The following is a 17,160-nucleotide window of genomic DNA, read 5'->3' on the forward strand; positions in this document are numbered from 1 at the left end:
CCACTACAGACACAAAGAGATAATTTCAGGTCACACTGCTTTTTATCTTACTGGCAATTTCAGCAGAATTTTATGCAAGCTTACCCAAAGCAAATAACAGAAACATAGACTATACATGGGGAGGAGGGGAAGCATATTGTTGCATTTTACCTATAGTGATCATCATCTTCACTTCCAAATCTGTTGTTCTGAAGCTGTTCAGCTAAATTAGTCAGGATAACGTCACGAAGTTGGGAGAGACCACTATTTCTCTCTCCTAAAATGGAATGCAAAAACTTTTTCAAAACAGCATTCTACAGAATTAATTTATTTTTACTTAACCTTAGATATCTTGCTTAATATATACTACACTTCTCAGAAATTACTCTGTTTACAGTGTAACCCAATTCCCTGTTGATATTACAAGACCATTAAAACTTACTCTGCACGTAGCACTGTTTTAAATTCCAAAGACTCTGACACACAAACACATTCCTATGAAGTAACAAATTACTGTGTATCAGCTGCTTCTAAGCCCAGACTCCCATTTCATGATGAACGCAAATAGACCATTACTCTTTCACTAAGGACTAAAATTACCTCTGGTTACTGTGTAATTGCCATGGGTAACATTAACTGCTAACTAGGTGTTCTAAAATACAACCTGTACAAGAAACACTACTAATAGTGACAAAGCAGAACTTTAATCCTGTTCAATTTCAAACAGCTGCCCGACTGAGACAAATTTTTCTTTTCTACAGTTAACATACACTTGACCATGTAGCCATTCAGAAGGCAGCTTCAGAATTTGATGTATTCATAATTCCCTAGAATAGGATGGGTTTAAAGCAGACTAGAGCTCAACGTTTTGAACTGTTCTCCCTCCAGAGGTTGAAAACAAAACCTGAAAATATTTCTCAATAGAAAAAACACACACTCTCAAGTGTCAATAAGACATTCTCACCTTCAGTTAAGACCAATTTCAGTAAATTATTAATTTCTGCTTCTCCAGGATACAGGATATTTAAACCAGAGCTTTTAAAGAAAAAAAAAATCATGTATTACTTAATGCATTTAAAAGCAAATGAAGTAATTTCAATAAACACAGAATCTCAGCTTAGTATCTGATGTAACATTTAAAATTACTACATAAAAGCTCCTTCCAACTTAGAAAGGCATCCTCCATATTTTAACATTAGTATTAGTCATAAAATTAGCAGCTGCTTTCTCCAGAAACTCCTTGGGTTTTTTGTTTATTGTTTAGGTCCCAAAGCTTCTCCAAGAGCTGTTTGCTTCCCTCTCAGAAGCTCCACATTAATCACTTGTATATACGACAGTATAACCTTTTTTCTAAGAAACAGACATATCAGAAAAAAATGGATGGTGGCTTAGAAAACGACTCAACTCTGGTGATGGGGTAAGAACTGTGGCTTACCTGTTATAAGAACAATGGCAAATGCAAAAGACTTAATCAAGAAGTCACTACTGTTACAGTTTTATACTTATTAAAGACTGGCTCCTTATGGAAGTCTTAGTTTACGCTACACAGAAGATTCTAGAACTAGCATTTCAGAAACAACACAGCTATGCATAAATACTCCCTGTGGAGATACCTCTCCCCTCTAACTTGTGATGAACTTTGTCCTTTCTACACGAATTACCACATCAAGATAGATCACTGTAACTTAAAAGGAGTACTCCGTGACTGTCTGAAGCGTTGAAACTATTACAACAGGTTTTCTTCTTTTCCTTTTTCCCTTTTCTTTCTAAATAATAGTCATAGAAAAGAAAACTGGTATGTTTTTCAGCTTCACACTGAGAACAGAGATTATTGCAGCTTCCCTCCCTCTGGCTCATGCTGACCAACTTGCGATACAAACATCAGGAAAAGTTATCATACACTGCAAGCCAACTTTGAGGTTTCCATTGGTATCGGAATCCCCCAATGAGAAAACAGGAAAAAGGAGATATTACCTAATGCCCACCTCTGATTTTTTTTTTTTTTTTTTTTTTTTAAGTCACTTAAGGATATAGTGTTAAACATGGGAAAAATGCAGCAGCTGTCCATACAGTTGACCGGATACACTTTTCTGTCAAAAAGCAAGACCCTGAAAATGCTAGATAATCATACTAAAGATACGCTATTGTTCCTCACTCAGAGTTGCATAAAACCACTGAAATTCGGAGTGTCATGATTCACACAAAAAAAAATGCAGGTTGATCTTCAGAAGACTTTGTTATCAACCTTTGGAGCGCTTCCCACTTGAAAGCAGATTATATTTGTACTTAGGACATTTGAGACAGCATTCCCTGTCCTTGAGATCTACATTAGCTCCTTTTCATGAGACACAAACGCTTTTTGCTCGCTTTTCTGTACTTAGTCATTCTGATATTTTGACAAGCCAGAGAAAGGAAATTACACAGCATCAGGTTCAAGAGATACAGTACCTAATATCAAGTGGAGCTACTGCAACCACCCTGTTTCAAGTGTTTGATGACCTGGGCTACTAGCCCAGAGACATCATGTCCACCCTTGCACTAAAACAAGATTCTTCTTTTTTAAACTTAAACCTGACTTTCTCAAGACAGTTTTACTACCCTGCCTGTGATTTTCCCTAGGCCTTCCTTCCATCTTAAAGCAATTCCTCAAGTATTATTCATTCTACTTCCCCTTACATTTCTTTTGTTTAGGAAAATTCAGTATTGTCATTTGAAACACTGGTATAACAGCTGGCATTAGCTTTGCCTATTCCAGAACCAATAAACTATATAAACTAAACATGGAAGTCATTCCAGCCATCACGGAAATGCAGAAAATTTTGCTTGAGTTTAGCAGCTACAATCTAATAAACATTAAAAAACAATTTAAAGGAAGCCAATAAAAAGCAACAAATGAAAACAAGTACAGAAAGTAATTACTATCTGTTATTTCATTGTCATGACAAACACATATTTCCCTTCTTCCACAGATATAAATTCTAATAATTTTATTTTACTATGCCAACCTAAATTTTATCATATTAAAACTAAGTGGCTAAATAAATTTGAATGTTCATCTAGTACAACATTTTCAAATGATCTAAAATCTAAATTAAATTTAATTTGACAAAGCAGATATTTACCTAATGGCTAGGCAAACCTCCTTCTGAATTTCAGAGCAAATCTGATCCCTTGGTGCCATCAGTAACTGCCAAAGTAATAGGCCAGACCTTCTAACAATATCTCTGTTTCTTTCAGTTTGTGGACTGAAGAAAAATTTAAAAACGACCTAAGAAAAATTAAACAAAAGATTAAAAACTTACACATTGTTCACATTAACTCTTTTTCTACAGTCAGTCTCTCAAACTATTTGTCTAGGTCACTAGAAATCCTAGAGTCAGAAACTGACTTTGGATAAAAAAAAAAAAAAAAAAAGAGAGAAAGATAAAGAAATAAGAAAGTAACCTCTCTGGATTTTATTTTGATTTGTACAGGTAGCAACTACACTTATATTTAAATTTGGACTCTTAAATGGGTGTACGAGATACTGCAAAGCCACTGTTAAGTCAATCTCCATTAAACTGAATGCAATGGAGAAAAAAGCCCTTATAAAATCAAGTGGTTACCTGTATTCTAAAGCAACGTTTTTGTCTTTAGTGTTTGTTATGAAGTACATATAACATGCCCTTGTACCTGAAAGACAACCAGGATGCAGCGTATTATGCAAGTATCTCCATTCACCATAGCTTTTTCCATAATGTCACATATACTGCTGAGATGATGTGCTTCAATTGGATGTTGCTTGCCCAAAAAATTTGTTATGGGAAGATTGTTGCTGGCTGCAAGCAGGTTGAGTTGGTGGATACACATGGCACCAACATGGTGCAGTAACTGGTTAATAACCTCATTTGTGGTTGTTGCATCTCCTAGAAGAATAAAAGTGGTTCAAATGCTGTCTACAAACACAGGCTATAGCATTAGCATTTGCTTCTAAAATGCAATATATCACCCTCGGGACACCCGTCTACAAGACAAACAAAAGAATTACCCACATCACTTTTTTAGTCTGATAAAGGTAGCAAGAAACTGGAAACTTCCAAACATGTCTTGCATTTTGCTTTTCCTTTCTTAAAGCAAAGATAAGCCATGACCAGTATTTATAGACACCTTTTCAAGAATGAACTCAACTTCTAGTACCAGATTTCAGAAAACAGTTTCTGTGCACTATTCTGTGATAAACATACATTCTGCTTTCACTTTGTATAAACTGCTGACTTGTAGGTTTACCTCACCTTTGGGCTCTGTAATGATGTGACTGACTCCCAGTCTCTGACAGACACAATGGAATGCCTGGTTCCCGGGATTGCACCACTGATCAATATAATCATTAGAGCACGTCCATATCATGTTATTCATAGTATCATAACAAGCACCTAAGGAAAATATTTGGACATCAAATTTTACAATGTTTTTTAGAAAACCAGACAAAACTATTTTTACAGCATATATAAAACCAAATTACTTGCATTAAAAGTTCTGTCATGGGACAGCAATTTAGTAACAATGCATTGGAATGAAAACCATTAAATGGAGATTTGTTAAAGGAATTAAGCGAATGCACATCCCTCTTGATGTTTGGAGCAGATGTACAACAGCATGTGTTTCAGGTGAATATTCTACCAGTTGTTATTTATAAGTACATAACATATAATTCCTCCACAAACTTATCACACACTGCCACAGGACATAAAGTAAATATAGCTAAGTCTGGCATCAGACACTAATAACTTCTAGGAAAAGTACAGGGGAAAGAGTTTCAAATTTATTTTACTACAGCTATTGGCAATTTTGGACTTTAGAACTTTTTTTAAAGGCCTTGTGGTATAAACAAAGTAGCTTTAACAAAACTGACAGTTTGCACAGTGCAACTGTTAAAAAAATTTAAGCTTAGAGACTCCTCTCCTGAAAATCTGTAAAGTCTACAAACACAGGCAGGTCCAAAACAGTAAAAGGAAAGGGATTAATGGATTATAGACACAAATGTTCTATGATAGAGGCATTTACCATACTTCAAAAGTTCAAAAATAACCTATACGTCTACGTGTTTTAAATGACTGAGGTAAATTTCCAGTTAACAGTAGCTAACAGGTTAACATACAATTATACCTATCCATGCGTCCTAGCATTCAGAATGTTATTTAAAACTATTTGCCCAAACATTTTTGAGAAATACATTCTTTCTTAAGCAACATAAAAACACTGCTTATTAAAATGCTAGCAATGCTATGCAGTGTTCAAGTAGCATTGTTCAAATGATTTTATAATACCAAGCAGGTTAAAAAAGGAAACAAAAAGAAAAGAAAAAAAAAAAACCTCCTGAAGAAAACACTCATGAAGTTTCAGTCAAAGTGACAGGGAAATCAGAAATACCTGCAATGTCTTTCCAGCTAAGATGCCTATATGTATCTTCAGATAGAGGTAAGATACTCATAACTTTGTAGTACCTTACAGAATAAGCAGGGCATAAAAATCACACTTCTTTCAAGATTCCTTTCTGCTACAGAAAACTATTTTCTTGAGCTTGTGTGCAGCTGAAACTGCAAGAGCAAGATACTGGAAATTCCTTCAGGGAATTCTGAACTTTCAAAAATGTAAAATTTACAAAATATGACCACAGACATGAAACCCCACCAACTGCAGAGTTGCTTACTGCAACATTATTTAGAATCGAAGGGTTGGATATGTCTAGTTCTGAAACATTCCCAAGAAAAAGATCTACTTCTTACCAAGTCCTGGAACTAAAGCACCACGTCCCAGTGAACTTCCTGCAGCATCAATGAGATCTGCTCGGCTTGTGAACTGCCCATCCGAAATATTGAACACCAAGCTTGAAGCAAGAACTATACAGAAAAAAAAAAGTCTCCAATAAATTTCTGAGACATTTATCATATTTCTGAAACCCAAGTTTGCCACACATGTATTTAACTTACTTTTTAAAGATGACAAAGCACTTGTTCCTCCAAAGAGCGAGCGTGTTGCAGAACTGCCTGATCCACCTGGAGGTGGGACCAACATCACCAAGTACGTTCCACATGTGTATATGGGAGTCTTCCTTAACATTTTCAGTGGCAGCCCACAACTAGTGTTTGCAGCTGAAATATTACACAGAAAACCAGAACATCAACATGCATTTCTTCACAACATTAAAGCCTCATAATAACAGGCAGCAAACAAAGCAGATTTCTATTTAGGGCTTCAAATAAATCAATACAGAAATTCTTTAAGCTACATTCTGCAGCATTTAGAAGTTGTATACAAGGGCAGCCTCATAATCCCACACATTCAGCATCAATCTCTACAAGGATATAAAGAATTTCACAGTTAGCGAAACTAACAGTTTAGTTTTATTTAACTAGAAAGAACAACTTAAAAAGACAGCAATATCATTTCCAAACCAGGAAAACTGGGAGCCTAAAATTTAAGTATGAACAAAACTGTTTTAAGAATTGTATGGTGATAAACGTATCAAAAGCAGTATCTTAGAGCCAAAATATCTTCTACCATAAAGAGATGATTTGAGATTCACTACGCATTTACTATTTTAAGTTCTCCTGTTCCCCATGAAACGTATACAGTCATAATGATCTAGCTCCTGCGACAGCTGATCAACACTTTCCTGAGCACTGACTAAAGAATTATCCAAGAATAACCACTTCTTCTATAGCACTCTAGTTGTTAACTAGCAAAACACAGCCTTTAAAATAGCTCTTCAAGCTCTTTGCCAGTTTTCCTGTAAGCATATTATTTCCTGAATAATTTATTTTTATGGAAATACCTTTAATTGTTTAACATTGAAAAAAGAAAACCAACGTACATATGAAAGAAGAAATAATTCAGGATAAACTGAATAAAATCTTAAGACAAATCTTACAAAGCTCCAGATCATCCTGAAAACCATCAGCACCGTTCATTCAAGATTCCCTGGTAGCATAAGTTTCTGCCTAGCTAAGTAGTTTCAGCAAGCCCATAAAAGAATACCCAAACATTGTGCAAGTTACCTCCAAAAAGCCAAATTACCTCCAATTTATAATACTAAACTTATTCTGAAACAACAGTTTCACTTCTTAAACTGCACTCCATTGTTACACAAGATGAGGAGCCCACGTGAACTGCCAGCAGAGAAATGCAATTATCAGTTTTATCAAATGTGGCATAAATTAGTCCTGTAATTGAATACATGGGGGAAAAACAAGGGTGCTACAAGTGTTTTTCCTGGTTTTCATTCTTAAACTTTTCTCATCAGTGCCTAATTCAGCAAAGGAAACTGTAATACAAGCATTAAGCAAATATTGCATATATATTTCAAATGTTTATTTTGAAAAAAATGCACACTTTTTTTTTTAACGTTTCCCAAGAGGTTAGTAATTACCAGATCTGATACTATATGCATTACGAAAAAAACCCATGAAAAATTATTGAGAGTCAGTAAAATCTCTTCTGACCTGCTTGGTCCTCTTTCAATGTATTGGAGATTGTAGAGCCAGTGAGAGCAGCCAGTGTTGCTGATGGGGAGGCTCTATACCTAGACAGCCTACTCAGAAGCATCTCATTTATACTCTTTGCAGATTCACCCTCTTTTCTCATTAATATAACTCGTTCCTGTAGAGGATTTGCTATACATATGCCATTTTCTACCTATTAAAATGGAGGAAGAAAAATACTTTTAGATATTGAAATCTAAAGACAGTAAAATTGAACAATACAATGTATCAAATAGGGATACAAACTTGAACTCTGCTGTCAGAATTTCTTGCAAAAAACATGTTATAAAAGCTAGACAGATGAGTGGTTTGTTTGCAACTTTGCCATTCAGTAATTTTCTGTTTGGTCTGTCCTTAAAGACAGAACTGCTTGCCATAATCTTATTTATGGAATTCTACTTACAAATACGTAACCCGCCTGTATTTTCTTAGTGATGTTTCACTGGAAAGTTTTGTATAAAGATGCCTTTAAATCCTTTGCCAGCCAAAAATTGTGATGCTTTTCTTAGAGCATAATCTTCAGGGGACATTTTATTAAAAAGAATGCATCTCATATTCTTTTAAGATTTGATTTACAGCATCACATTTTCCGTAAGTTGTATTACTATAGCCTACCAATTCTAGCTCCATCATCCCACTAAGTACAGCTGCACTGCTGAGCAGATACACAGACACTGCGCCCTAGAGTACCCCATCAAAGCTAAATCCTCATCCTGTTTCAATTACCAGCACTACAGGTCTATGAATTGCTGTAAGCTCTACTATATAAATGAATACATTTTTAGACTGAAATGCTTCATTGTCAAAATATACACACATGGATATACAAATGCATGCATGTGTATGTGTATATATATACACACACAAACATATATATAAGAAGTTTAAAGAAAAGGGAATTCAAACTACTGATACGTTTCTCCAGACTTAGTATTTTGAAATGTGTTTGGCTTTACACTAAACCCAGAGATTGTCATACAACATAAAAAACATATTAGGTTATGAAATGCAGCATAGACAAAACAACTGTAATTGTAACTTGTGGGACCCGATTGGCTTTTAACGCCATGAAGCAGATTCACAGTAAACAACGCTCTCAAACCTAATACACTGAAATACTGTCCCAGCAAAAAATTTAATTGCTAATTATGATAAAATACATTTTATGTTACAATTCATATTGCTAAATATGATAGTCATATGTTTTCTGAAGATAGAATTGAGCAACACACCTTCTGTTCAGTTAAAAGTTATTTTGTAAACACAAAACAAACAACTATTGAGATTACTTGTATCAATATTCAAACCTAATACGTTGATTTGAAAATGCTGATACGTAATTAAGCAGCACTCATGCTACCAATTCCTAAGTCACAGAAAACATATAATTTGCTTACTATAAGTTCAAAAATATCCATGAAGACGGAGTGGCCTTTTGGTGTTTTTTCATTGAGGCTTGCAGGAGACCAAATCCAGTAGAAGTATGTGCCATCTGAAGAAAGATGCACGGTGGTCATAGTACTGCCAACTGGGAAGTGATTTACTGGCATTGGGATTATTTGACATACCTACAAAACAGAGAGCATCTTAACAGTTCTTATTTTGAAGTTTGTTCTTATAACTATTAACAGTGTACTTAAATAATTATCAAGTGCAGTTAGTCCAGAAGAAGCTTATTATTGGACATAATAGTACTATTACATTTATTTGTTACAAAGAGATATTGTAAAATGTTTGCCAAACAGATCTACTGCATACAAAACAGCTTACATATCTAAACTTTAAACATACCTAAAAATAAAAGGATCACTCCCCCTCTAATTATTGACAGCATACCCACAGTACCATAAGGAAAATATACATGGTAAAGAGTTATCTACTTTCTGTAACTTCTCTGAAACATTGCTTGAAACTTTGGAAGGAAAGGGGAACCCAAACATTCTCAGTTTCAGGAAACACACTGGACATGTGTGCATATACACCCTTAAAACATGACAGGAAAAAACCCAAAGCAAACAAACTATCCATTTCCACAAAGGATGACATCTGTTTATCTACAAAACACAGTTAGATCAGAAACAATACCTGAATTTTGTTACAGTAGAAAAATAGCAAGCTGTTCAGGAAAATTATGTTTTCAGTTAAAGCCAAAGTCTATTCTGCTATTGGTTTATTGTTTTATGATATAACCATATTATATTCTATCTCTTAGAACATGATCATAATAAAATAGTACAGTGTAAGCCTGTATATGCATATATATATGTGTATATGCACACATACATATATATACACACACACTAACACACAGAAACAGTAATATCCATAACATACAAGTTCTATTACGCAATGCTTTCAATGGGTATTTATTAAAAGGCAGTTTCACAAAATAGAAAGAAGAAACTTCCAAGGACAAAACTAATTAAAGTTAAAAATTATTGTGATTAATTAAGAATGTTTCCTTATTCTACTGTAACTCTGCAATGAACTCTTCCTTTTACCTGAAGGGTATGCTGATCCACAACCTGGAAAAGGGAGTGAGGCTTATTATCAAAAGAGACAGGCCGATGAAGAAGTTTGCTGTTGCCAAAAGCAACCCACCCAGTCTCCAGCTCTTCATTACGGCAGTACACAAAACCTCTGGCAAAAAAGCAGTATATTAAAACTCTTTAAAACCCTGTGCTGGTTTTTTGTTTTTTCTAAGAAAAACTCACAACCACATTCTTGAACTTCGAACTTCAATTGAAGTCAGCCTAAGGCAGCAATTTCTACTGTAAAAAGACTTAAAGCATAAGAAGCCTCATGACTCGCAAGCAATAAAGCAGCAAGGTACAGTGACTCACAGCTGCACTAGTAATTTATATAATGAATGATATTTCAGAAAACAAATACTTACAAATTCAGCAGTTGTACAACCATAAATAAAAAGGTCACAAAATTAGTCAATACTATATCCCTCTCAGCAAAGAACAAACCAACTTACTATACATTAAAAAGAAAAAAAAATGTAAAATACTAGCTATTCCGATAGTATACCTCTTTGCAGGAGGTTGGACTAGATGACCTCCAGAGGTCCCTTTCAACCTAAATTAGTCTACAATTCTAGAGAAAACATGCTCAGGAAGAATTTCAGATGAGAAAATCAACACAGTAAAATAGCATTTAATGAAAATACATAATATGCTCTAGCCTTGTTACACCTAACATCTGAAAGAGGTTTGCCAAAACTTTTTTTAAAAAAACCAATCAGCAGAATAGCCAATATTCAGCTGTCACTTACCGCAAAGTACCGTGTAATCCAGATCCTAATTTGCTTATTCCTCTGCCCACTGAGTTAGTTGTATAAAGATAGAGCCCATCTGCTGCAAGACAGCGCCCTAAGTCTGCATCTGAACCGGTAAGAAAGAACAGAACAGAGACCACCGCTGTAACATACAGAACTGGAAACTCTCCATGGTCATTACATCTCTGCAGTAGCTACCACAGCAATTGAAAACCAACAGATGCTCATGACAGGTCATTACCAATGGGTTAGAATGACTTTTTCCTACTAAATTTATTGTTCTGTGTTCTAAGAGCTACAGTAACACAGCAAAAGTCCATCCTTTTTACAGTTGTTTCTCTACATTTCTTTCAAGCCTGCCAGAGGTGCCCAGACTATGCTTGCCTAATTCACACAAATACTGGGACTATTTAAATCTCCTGCTGTTGCCAAATACACTTAAGAATTAGGTGCTAGTCACTCACTTCTCCTTTGAGATAACAAGTGACATTAGCACTGTTTTTTCATGATTCAAATGCACATCATCCATTTCCAAATAGTTTATTTTTCCTGTGTCGTGTTCTCATTTCAGTGTTAAAGACTTGTCTTCAGGTATTATGGCCCAAGCTGCTGTAAAAAACCCAGTAAGTTTGAACTTGCTTTTTCTGCACACTATTCAAAACCATAAATACAGTAGTAACTAGACTAGCATACCCAACCATGCTTAGGAACACAGAACTATTCAACCAAAGTAATTTCAAATGGAAAATTCCTTTACTTAAACATAACCAACTTAAATATTTTCTATTAAATGCCTTCAGAATGACACAGAGGGGGAGAAGACCATTCTCTTATGCTTTTGCAACAGGTAATGCTGTTCAGAACTCCGAACTGGCAGCAAGATAAAATACAAGCAAGGCTTATAACTATGCAAGCCTTTCTGCCCAGGACTACTGGTATAACATGCTGTTTGTGAAGGAACAATCTAATACTGAGCCCTGATCTAGTTTCTGGTACAACCCTGTGCTTCTCATAAAGCTATTAAGCAGACCCTTCCATCTCTGAACACTGTTAAATTAAGACTAAATATATTTCAAACATAGTTTTGTCACTCAAAGTAGTAATTATTAACAATCAAGGTGGGACACAAAAGTCCAGTCAACTTATTTAAGGTCTCAGAATCTGAACAGTCAGCTGGGGGTGTGTGTGTGTGTGTGTGTAAATCTAGTCGCTCTCTCTGCAAGAAAACCTCTTCAAAATACAAGTGTCTTAAATAAATTTGTAGATAGCCTAAAATGACAACTCAGATTTGTAGATTCCTATGGCTTGCATTAAATTTACTGAGACATCACTGAAGTTTGAACTACTACTACTAAAGCAATGTGAACTCTCTTATTTAGCTCAAAAATAGTAAGCAAACAAAGCAGTAAAACCTGAGAATTAATTCAGGGAAAGAAATACACAAGAAAACATAAAAGAACATGCAACACAGATTGGACAGAAACAAAGTAAAGTGGAGAAAGAGGGGAAAAAAAAGCAATAAACCTTCACTTCTAAAAATAAACATGCTCTGCCAATGATAGCTAGCTACTGAACACAGTGATACTGCACAGGACAAATTACGCTTACTGAGAGACTAATGAGTGAATAATACCCAAACTCTATTTGACCCCTCTGCAAAATTCCCACTGAAGTCAGGGAGGGTCACTGTATCTACTGCGTTTGATTGTTTCCTACAACCTGATTACTAGACAATTTAAAACAGCATCTGATCTTCAGCAACGAAAACTCAACATTTTCTGAACCCAATTATCTTGTAAATAAAAAAATGCCATACTATCATTAACACATCAGGCTTAAAACTTAGCCTATTGATTTTTATATTAAACAGGACTTTTCCTATCTGATCCTCAAATCAACTTTAAAAAAGCAAACAAATTGTTTACATATCTAGTTAGATTAAGTAAATGAGAACAGGAATGACAAATCAAACAATGTAAGCAATTTACTCCTGTAAATTAGGTCCACGTTTTTAAAACCTGAGTTCTGAATGTACAAATTCAGACAACAAAGGCCCCAGACAGTTGCTGCCCTCCCCTCTCATTATGTATCAGGCTTCGAGACACTCCTGGGATGCCCCGTTCTCTCTATAGATAGTCCTTCTAAACCCTTCAGCATGCAGATATTTGATATGTACTGTACTTGCTTTTACATTACTTCCAACAGAAAAAGAGAAATCCCTTCCAACTCTAAGGGTTTACATTAATTTTTAAACAGTTATCACCACTAAAAGCATCTTGTCCTCCCCTGCTAATACTGACAGTCAGGAAATAATTCACCTTTATTTTCACTGCTGGAACTACTGTTGGCATCAGGTGCAGGTAACATGTCTTCAAAGCCCCAAGATACTATGTGCTTTCCTCCAAGCAAGCAAGAGGGTGATCCAGGTCCTCCCTCCAAAAGCAACAACCTTTAAGCAGAAAATAAAATAAGATCCATAGAGAACAGTCACAGCAAAAACCAGCTAAATCAAAAGTAATGATGAAGATATATTTTAAGCAATTACTCTCTGACAGAGTTTATAAGCCACTTAAAGGAAATATCAATATTTAATTAAAAAACAAAAACTTAACACCAAAAAAAACCAATAAAGAGATCCCTTTAAATTTGAGTTTCTAATATCTTCCTTCTGTGATTGACTGAATTTCAATCTTTCCTAGACCTTTTAATAACTCCTAACGCCTTTTAATCATGTTTGAAGACATTTATCTGTAAATGCACCTGCACATTTTCAGAGTTGATGTAGAAGTGCTACAGTCAGAAGTCACTACAAACCTGTATAATACATCAGCCACAGGCAAGGATCCTAGATCAGTCTGTTTCTGTAATAGATGCACTGTATGAACAAAGGTTTTCAGCGACCCCCTAAAAGGATAAGAAAAACAGGAATTAAATACGTCTATTGAACAAGACCAAATGCACACAGACAACAGCTTCTATGTAGAATATAATATCCAATACTGTAAAGAAAGAATACCCAAGATACGTCACCAAGCTTCTCTTCCAATTTGCATTTCTTTGCTGGGTGATTTTTATTCTTTTGTGGAAGATGTAAAAAAAGGAAGAGAGGGTAATATAAAGGAAGAATGCTGGCAAACTGCCGGTCTAAATCACGCTATCATTTTGGAAGAGGATGAAGCACCATGGAGGTAGGGAGATCAGCAGCCATGGGCTGTGTCATAAACAACATGTATAGTAAAGGCAATCTCGGCACATGATAATACCGCAATCTCGGATCTATTACCAACAGCTACTTTCAACATTTCTTGTAGCTGATTAATCACATTTAGATCTTCAAATACAATCTGCAGGTCTTCCTAGGGCTGAGCCAAAGTGTTAGGAAGAGCTGCTGCAGACAAAGCTAGAGATGGCTTTGACCAAAATAGAAACGACCAGACTAAGTTTCTGATTACTTATGCTTCCAAACACAAATTTGGAAGCTTCTCCCCACCTTCTGAAATGATGTATTTAAATGTATATAAGGACTAGATACTTCTGAAAACAAAATTAAACTGAAGTACTTGTTGTTTTCTAATCTTGCCTAGAAGTGTGTTGCTTTACAATTTTATTGTGATATTTACAAACATATGGAGTTTGTAACTCTAATTGTAAGTCTTGTTCATTCATAAGTTGAATACTTTTTTTGGAGAACCTATTAAATCTGTATGTTAATATAGTGGAATACATCTGTTTTTGTAGAAATAAAGAGATACAGAGGTCTTAAATATATTTTTCAGTTTCTCTTTTAAGGGTCAGGGTATTAGGAAGAAGCCACTTTCCAAAAGACATGGTGACTTTATCTCCAGCCATAATACTTAGCTAAATACAATAATCCTGAATGCGTCTTAGGTGTGACAGTAGTCAGTTATGAATTGATTCCTTCAGAAGCATGACTGATCAATTGAAGAGATCTTTTCCATGCACTCTGCTGAATAGAACCTTTTGCTTTCTGTCACACACAGTCAGTCCTGGCATCTTAACTTTCCTCCTCCACCCCCCCAAACCCCGTTTTCCCTACTGTCATTTTCAGCTGTATGCTTTCACTGATAAAACTCAGCTTAGAGAAAAATGATGCTGAATACTTTAAAGCACCTCAATTAATTATTTAAAGCAATATTTACCCTGTTGTTTTATTCTTAGTTACACGAAGCGCCCAAGATCGCAACTAGGAACCTCAATAATAGCCTCATTTTAAAGGCTTTTTCTTCATAATGGTACCCAACGCATAACTTAAACATGTAAAGAAAAAAACTGAAAGCTTTCATAGGTGAACAGAGCATGTCAGTGTATTACAATTCTGTAAGCAATGCAAGACAGATTTCCAAAGAAAATATAAGATAAACCTTCATTTCAAAAGCTGTATTTGAAATTTAGCTCTTTTACAAATTCAGCTGCAAAAGAACATCCCATACTTCCTGAAAATTGACATCTGGAAGAAAAATAAATGAGATTGTGTTTATCTAATCCAATTTATCTGAGCTATGTTCAAGTATATTGCCTATTAGATAAGGCAGTTGTCAGTGCAGAAGAGTTTGCCACATACAGTAAATTTCTCATTGACTTCATTAGGACAAGTACACTAGAAATTAAGTGTTTTTCATTTGAATAAACCTTTTTCTGAAGCAAATCATGACATCTCCCGAGAACCTCAACATCTTAAATCTGACTAAAACCTGACAAAGCTGCAAGCTGAGAAACATGAAAGCCAAGATTTTCAAAAGGCTACTAGTGACTTTAGTTAGACCTACATTTATAGGGCTTTCCAGAAGTTAAGTTTTGTATACTCCTCCCCCTTTCTGCAAGCCCCATCCCCTAAAAAGGGTAAGATTTCATTGAAAGCCATTATGGCCACTTTGTCCTCAATCACTTGACTGTGCTAAACCCATGCGGGGCACTGGATAGTTCGACCTACACTGCTTGAACTCTTCACTGGCAACAAAATGAAAAAATGCCTCCAGATGTTTCACAGGCAACACTGAAATCTGAAACTAATTGCCCTGAAACTTGGCAGTAATGCCTTCTACAGCCAAATAAAGGTGCATAAACTACAGAATTAAGGGGGTAGTACAAAGGGAAAAGTGAGACAACTTCCCTCCATGATAAAAACATTTGGAACTATTCCTAGAACAGATCACTGCAGTAGAAGCAGCAATATGCACAAGAGGCATTTCTAACCTAGATCCTTCTGGTTTTACATATGCTAAACACATGCAAAAAATAAATGCTTAGCTTATCAGCTGCACCCTTTCCAAACCAATATTTAAATATTAGAAAGAAAAAGACTAGTGTAACCCAAAAATTAGTATCAACAGTGTGGTCACATAATTTTTGTTTCTTACATTTAAATATAAACACTTACTACCAATATCAACCACAACAGGTCATTTCAGTACAGCTTCCTTACCTTGCACAAGCCAAGGCAACTAGGGCAGCAGCAGCATTTTCTTTTTGCTTATATGGAATCTGTTGACCTGAAGCAGAAGTGTCTTCCAGCCAGGAGCACAGCAAAGACTCTATCCCATTAAGACAGTCAGCTGGTTCCTTAGTCAAACTCAAAGGCTGGCAGTCTCGAAGGCAATTCAATAGCACCTCAGCAGTTATGTTACAGAGGGAAGGGTCTGTTCTACTTTGAGACTGAATGAGGGGAAAGACCAATAGAAGGCCCATTCGTGAAGTAAATGGTGCCTGTTCAGGCTGCTGTAACAAGCCTTGACGCTTGAGCAAGGCCAGAGCTTCTTCATCCCCTGAGCTCTCCCGGTCATGCTGCTCCTCCAAGGCTAGCTGGCGCTGGGCATTCCAGAGTCCACGCAAAGCGTTTAGTCGGTACTCCAGCAGTCGAGCATAAGCATTGCTCTGGTTTCCACACACAGATCGTAAGCGCTCAGCCAGCTCTGTTGGATTCTTAGTCTCAAATGTTAGTATCTGAAAGGAGGGAAAAGTTGGTATTTATATAGGTTTTCTTTTCCTTAAGGCAGGAAGTAACATATGCCTGTAGTATGATTTCTAGATCAGCTGCCCTCTACAACAGACTGGGGGGTGGGGTGGGTGTATTTTTATTTTTTTTTAATTTCTGGACACAGACAAAATTGCATTGGAGGCCAAAGAGCATGCAGGTGGTATGAAGTCTCTTATTGTTGACTCAACACTGTCACTGACGCCTGGCCTTGGGAGCTGCTAACAAGAGATTTAAAAACTTTTAGTCACGATTCTAAACCAACAATAATATAGACTGTAAAGAAAAGAACGTACAAAATAGTATTTTTGAAATAAAGACTCTCCTCTCCTGGAACATTTTGGTTTTTGGTAATTGAGGCAATTTTGCTAAGAACTTCAAAAGGA

The 17,160-nt window shown here is 35.9% G+C and overlaps 1 protein-coding gene across 5 annotated transcripts in view; it reads right to left on the reverse strand.

Annotated features, from left to right (window-relative positions):
- The window catches only part of HECTD4 (HECT domain E3 ubiquitin protein ligase 4), a 77,852-nt gene that overhangs the window by 48,957 nt on the left and 11,735 nt on the right, over positions 1–17,160 (reverse strand). For 4 of the 5 annotated variants that reach the window (XM_056329848.1, XM_056329838.1, XM_056329860.1 and 1 more), the window contains exons 2-15: positions 16,226–16,743; positions 13,597–13,686; positions 13,101–13,231; positions 10,780–10,888; positions 10,001–10,139; positions 8,897–9,067; positions 7,461–7,653; positions 5,949–6,110; positions 5,745–5,858; positions 4,251–4,391; positions 3,652–3,884; positions 3,102–3,247; positions 944–1,014; positions 151–256 (exon numbers count right to left, since the gene is read on the reverse strand). In XM_056329848.1, coding sequence (XP_056185823.1) covers positions 151–256; positions 944–1,014; positions 3,102–3,247; positions 3,652–3,884; positions 4,251–4,391; positions 5,745–5,858; positions 5,949–6,110; positions 7,461–7,653; positions 8,897–9,067; positions 10,001–10,139; positions 10,780–10,888; positions 13,101–13,231; positions 13,597–13,686; positions 16,226–16,743 — 2,324 coding nt within the window. Of the gene's footprint in view, positions 1–150; positions 257–943; positions 1,015–3,101; positions 3,248–3,651; positions 3,885–4,250; positions 4,392–5,744; positions 5,859–5,948; positions 6,111–7,460; positions 7,654–8,896; positions 9,068–10,000; positions 10,140–10,779; positions 10,889–13,100; positions 13,232–13,596; positions 13,687–16,225; positions 16,744–17,160 lie in introns of those variants that run through there. The other variant, XM_056329861.1, reaches the window with a different exon arrangement.

This window comes from Falco biarmicus, chromosome 1 (assembly GCF_023638135.1).
Source record: "Falco biarmicus isolate bFalBia1 chromosome 1, bFalBia1.pri, whole genome shotgun sequence".
Taxonomy (NCBI): Eukaryota; Metazoa; Chordata; class Aves; order Falconiformes; family Falconidae; genus Falco; species Falco biarmicus.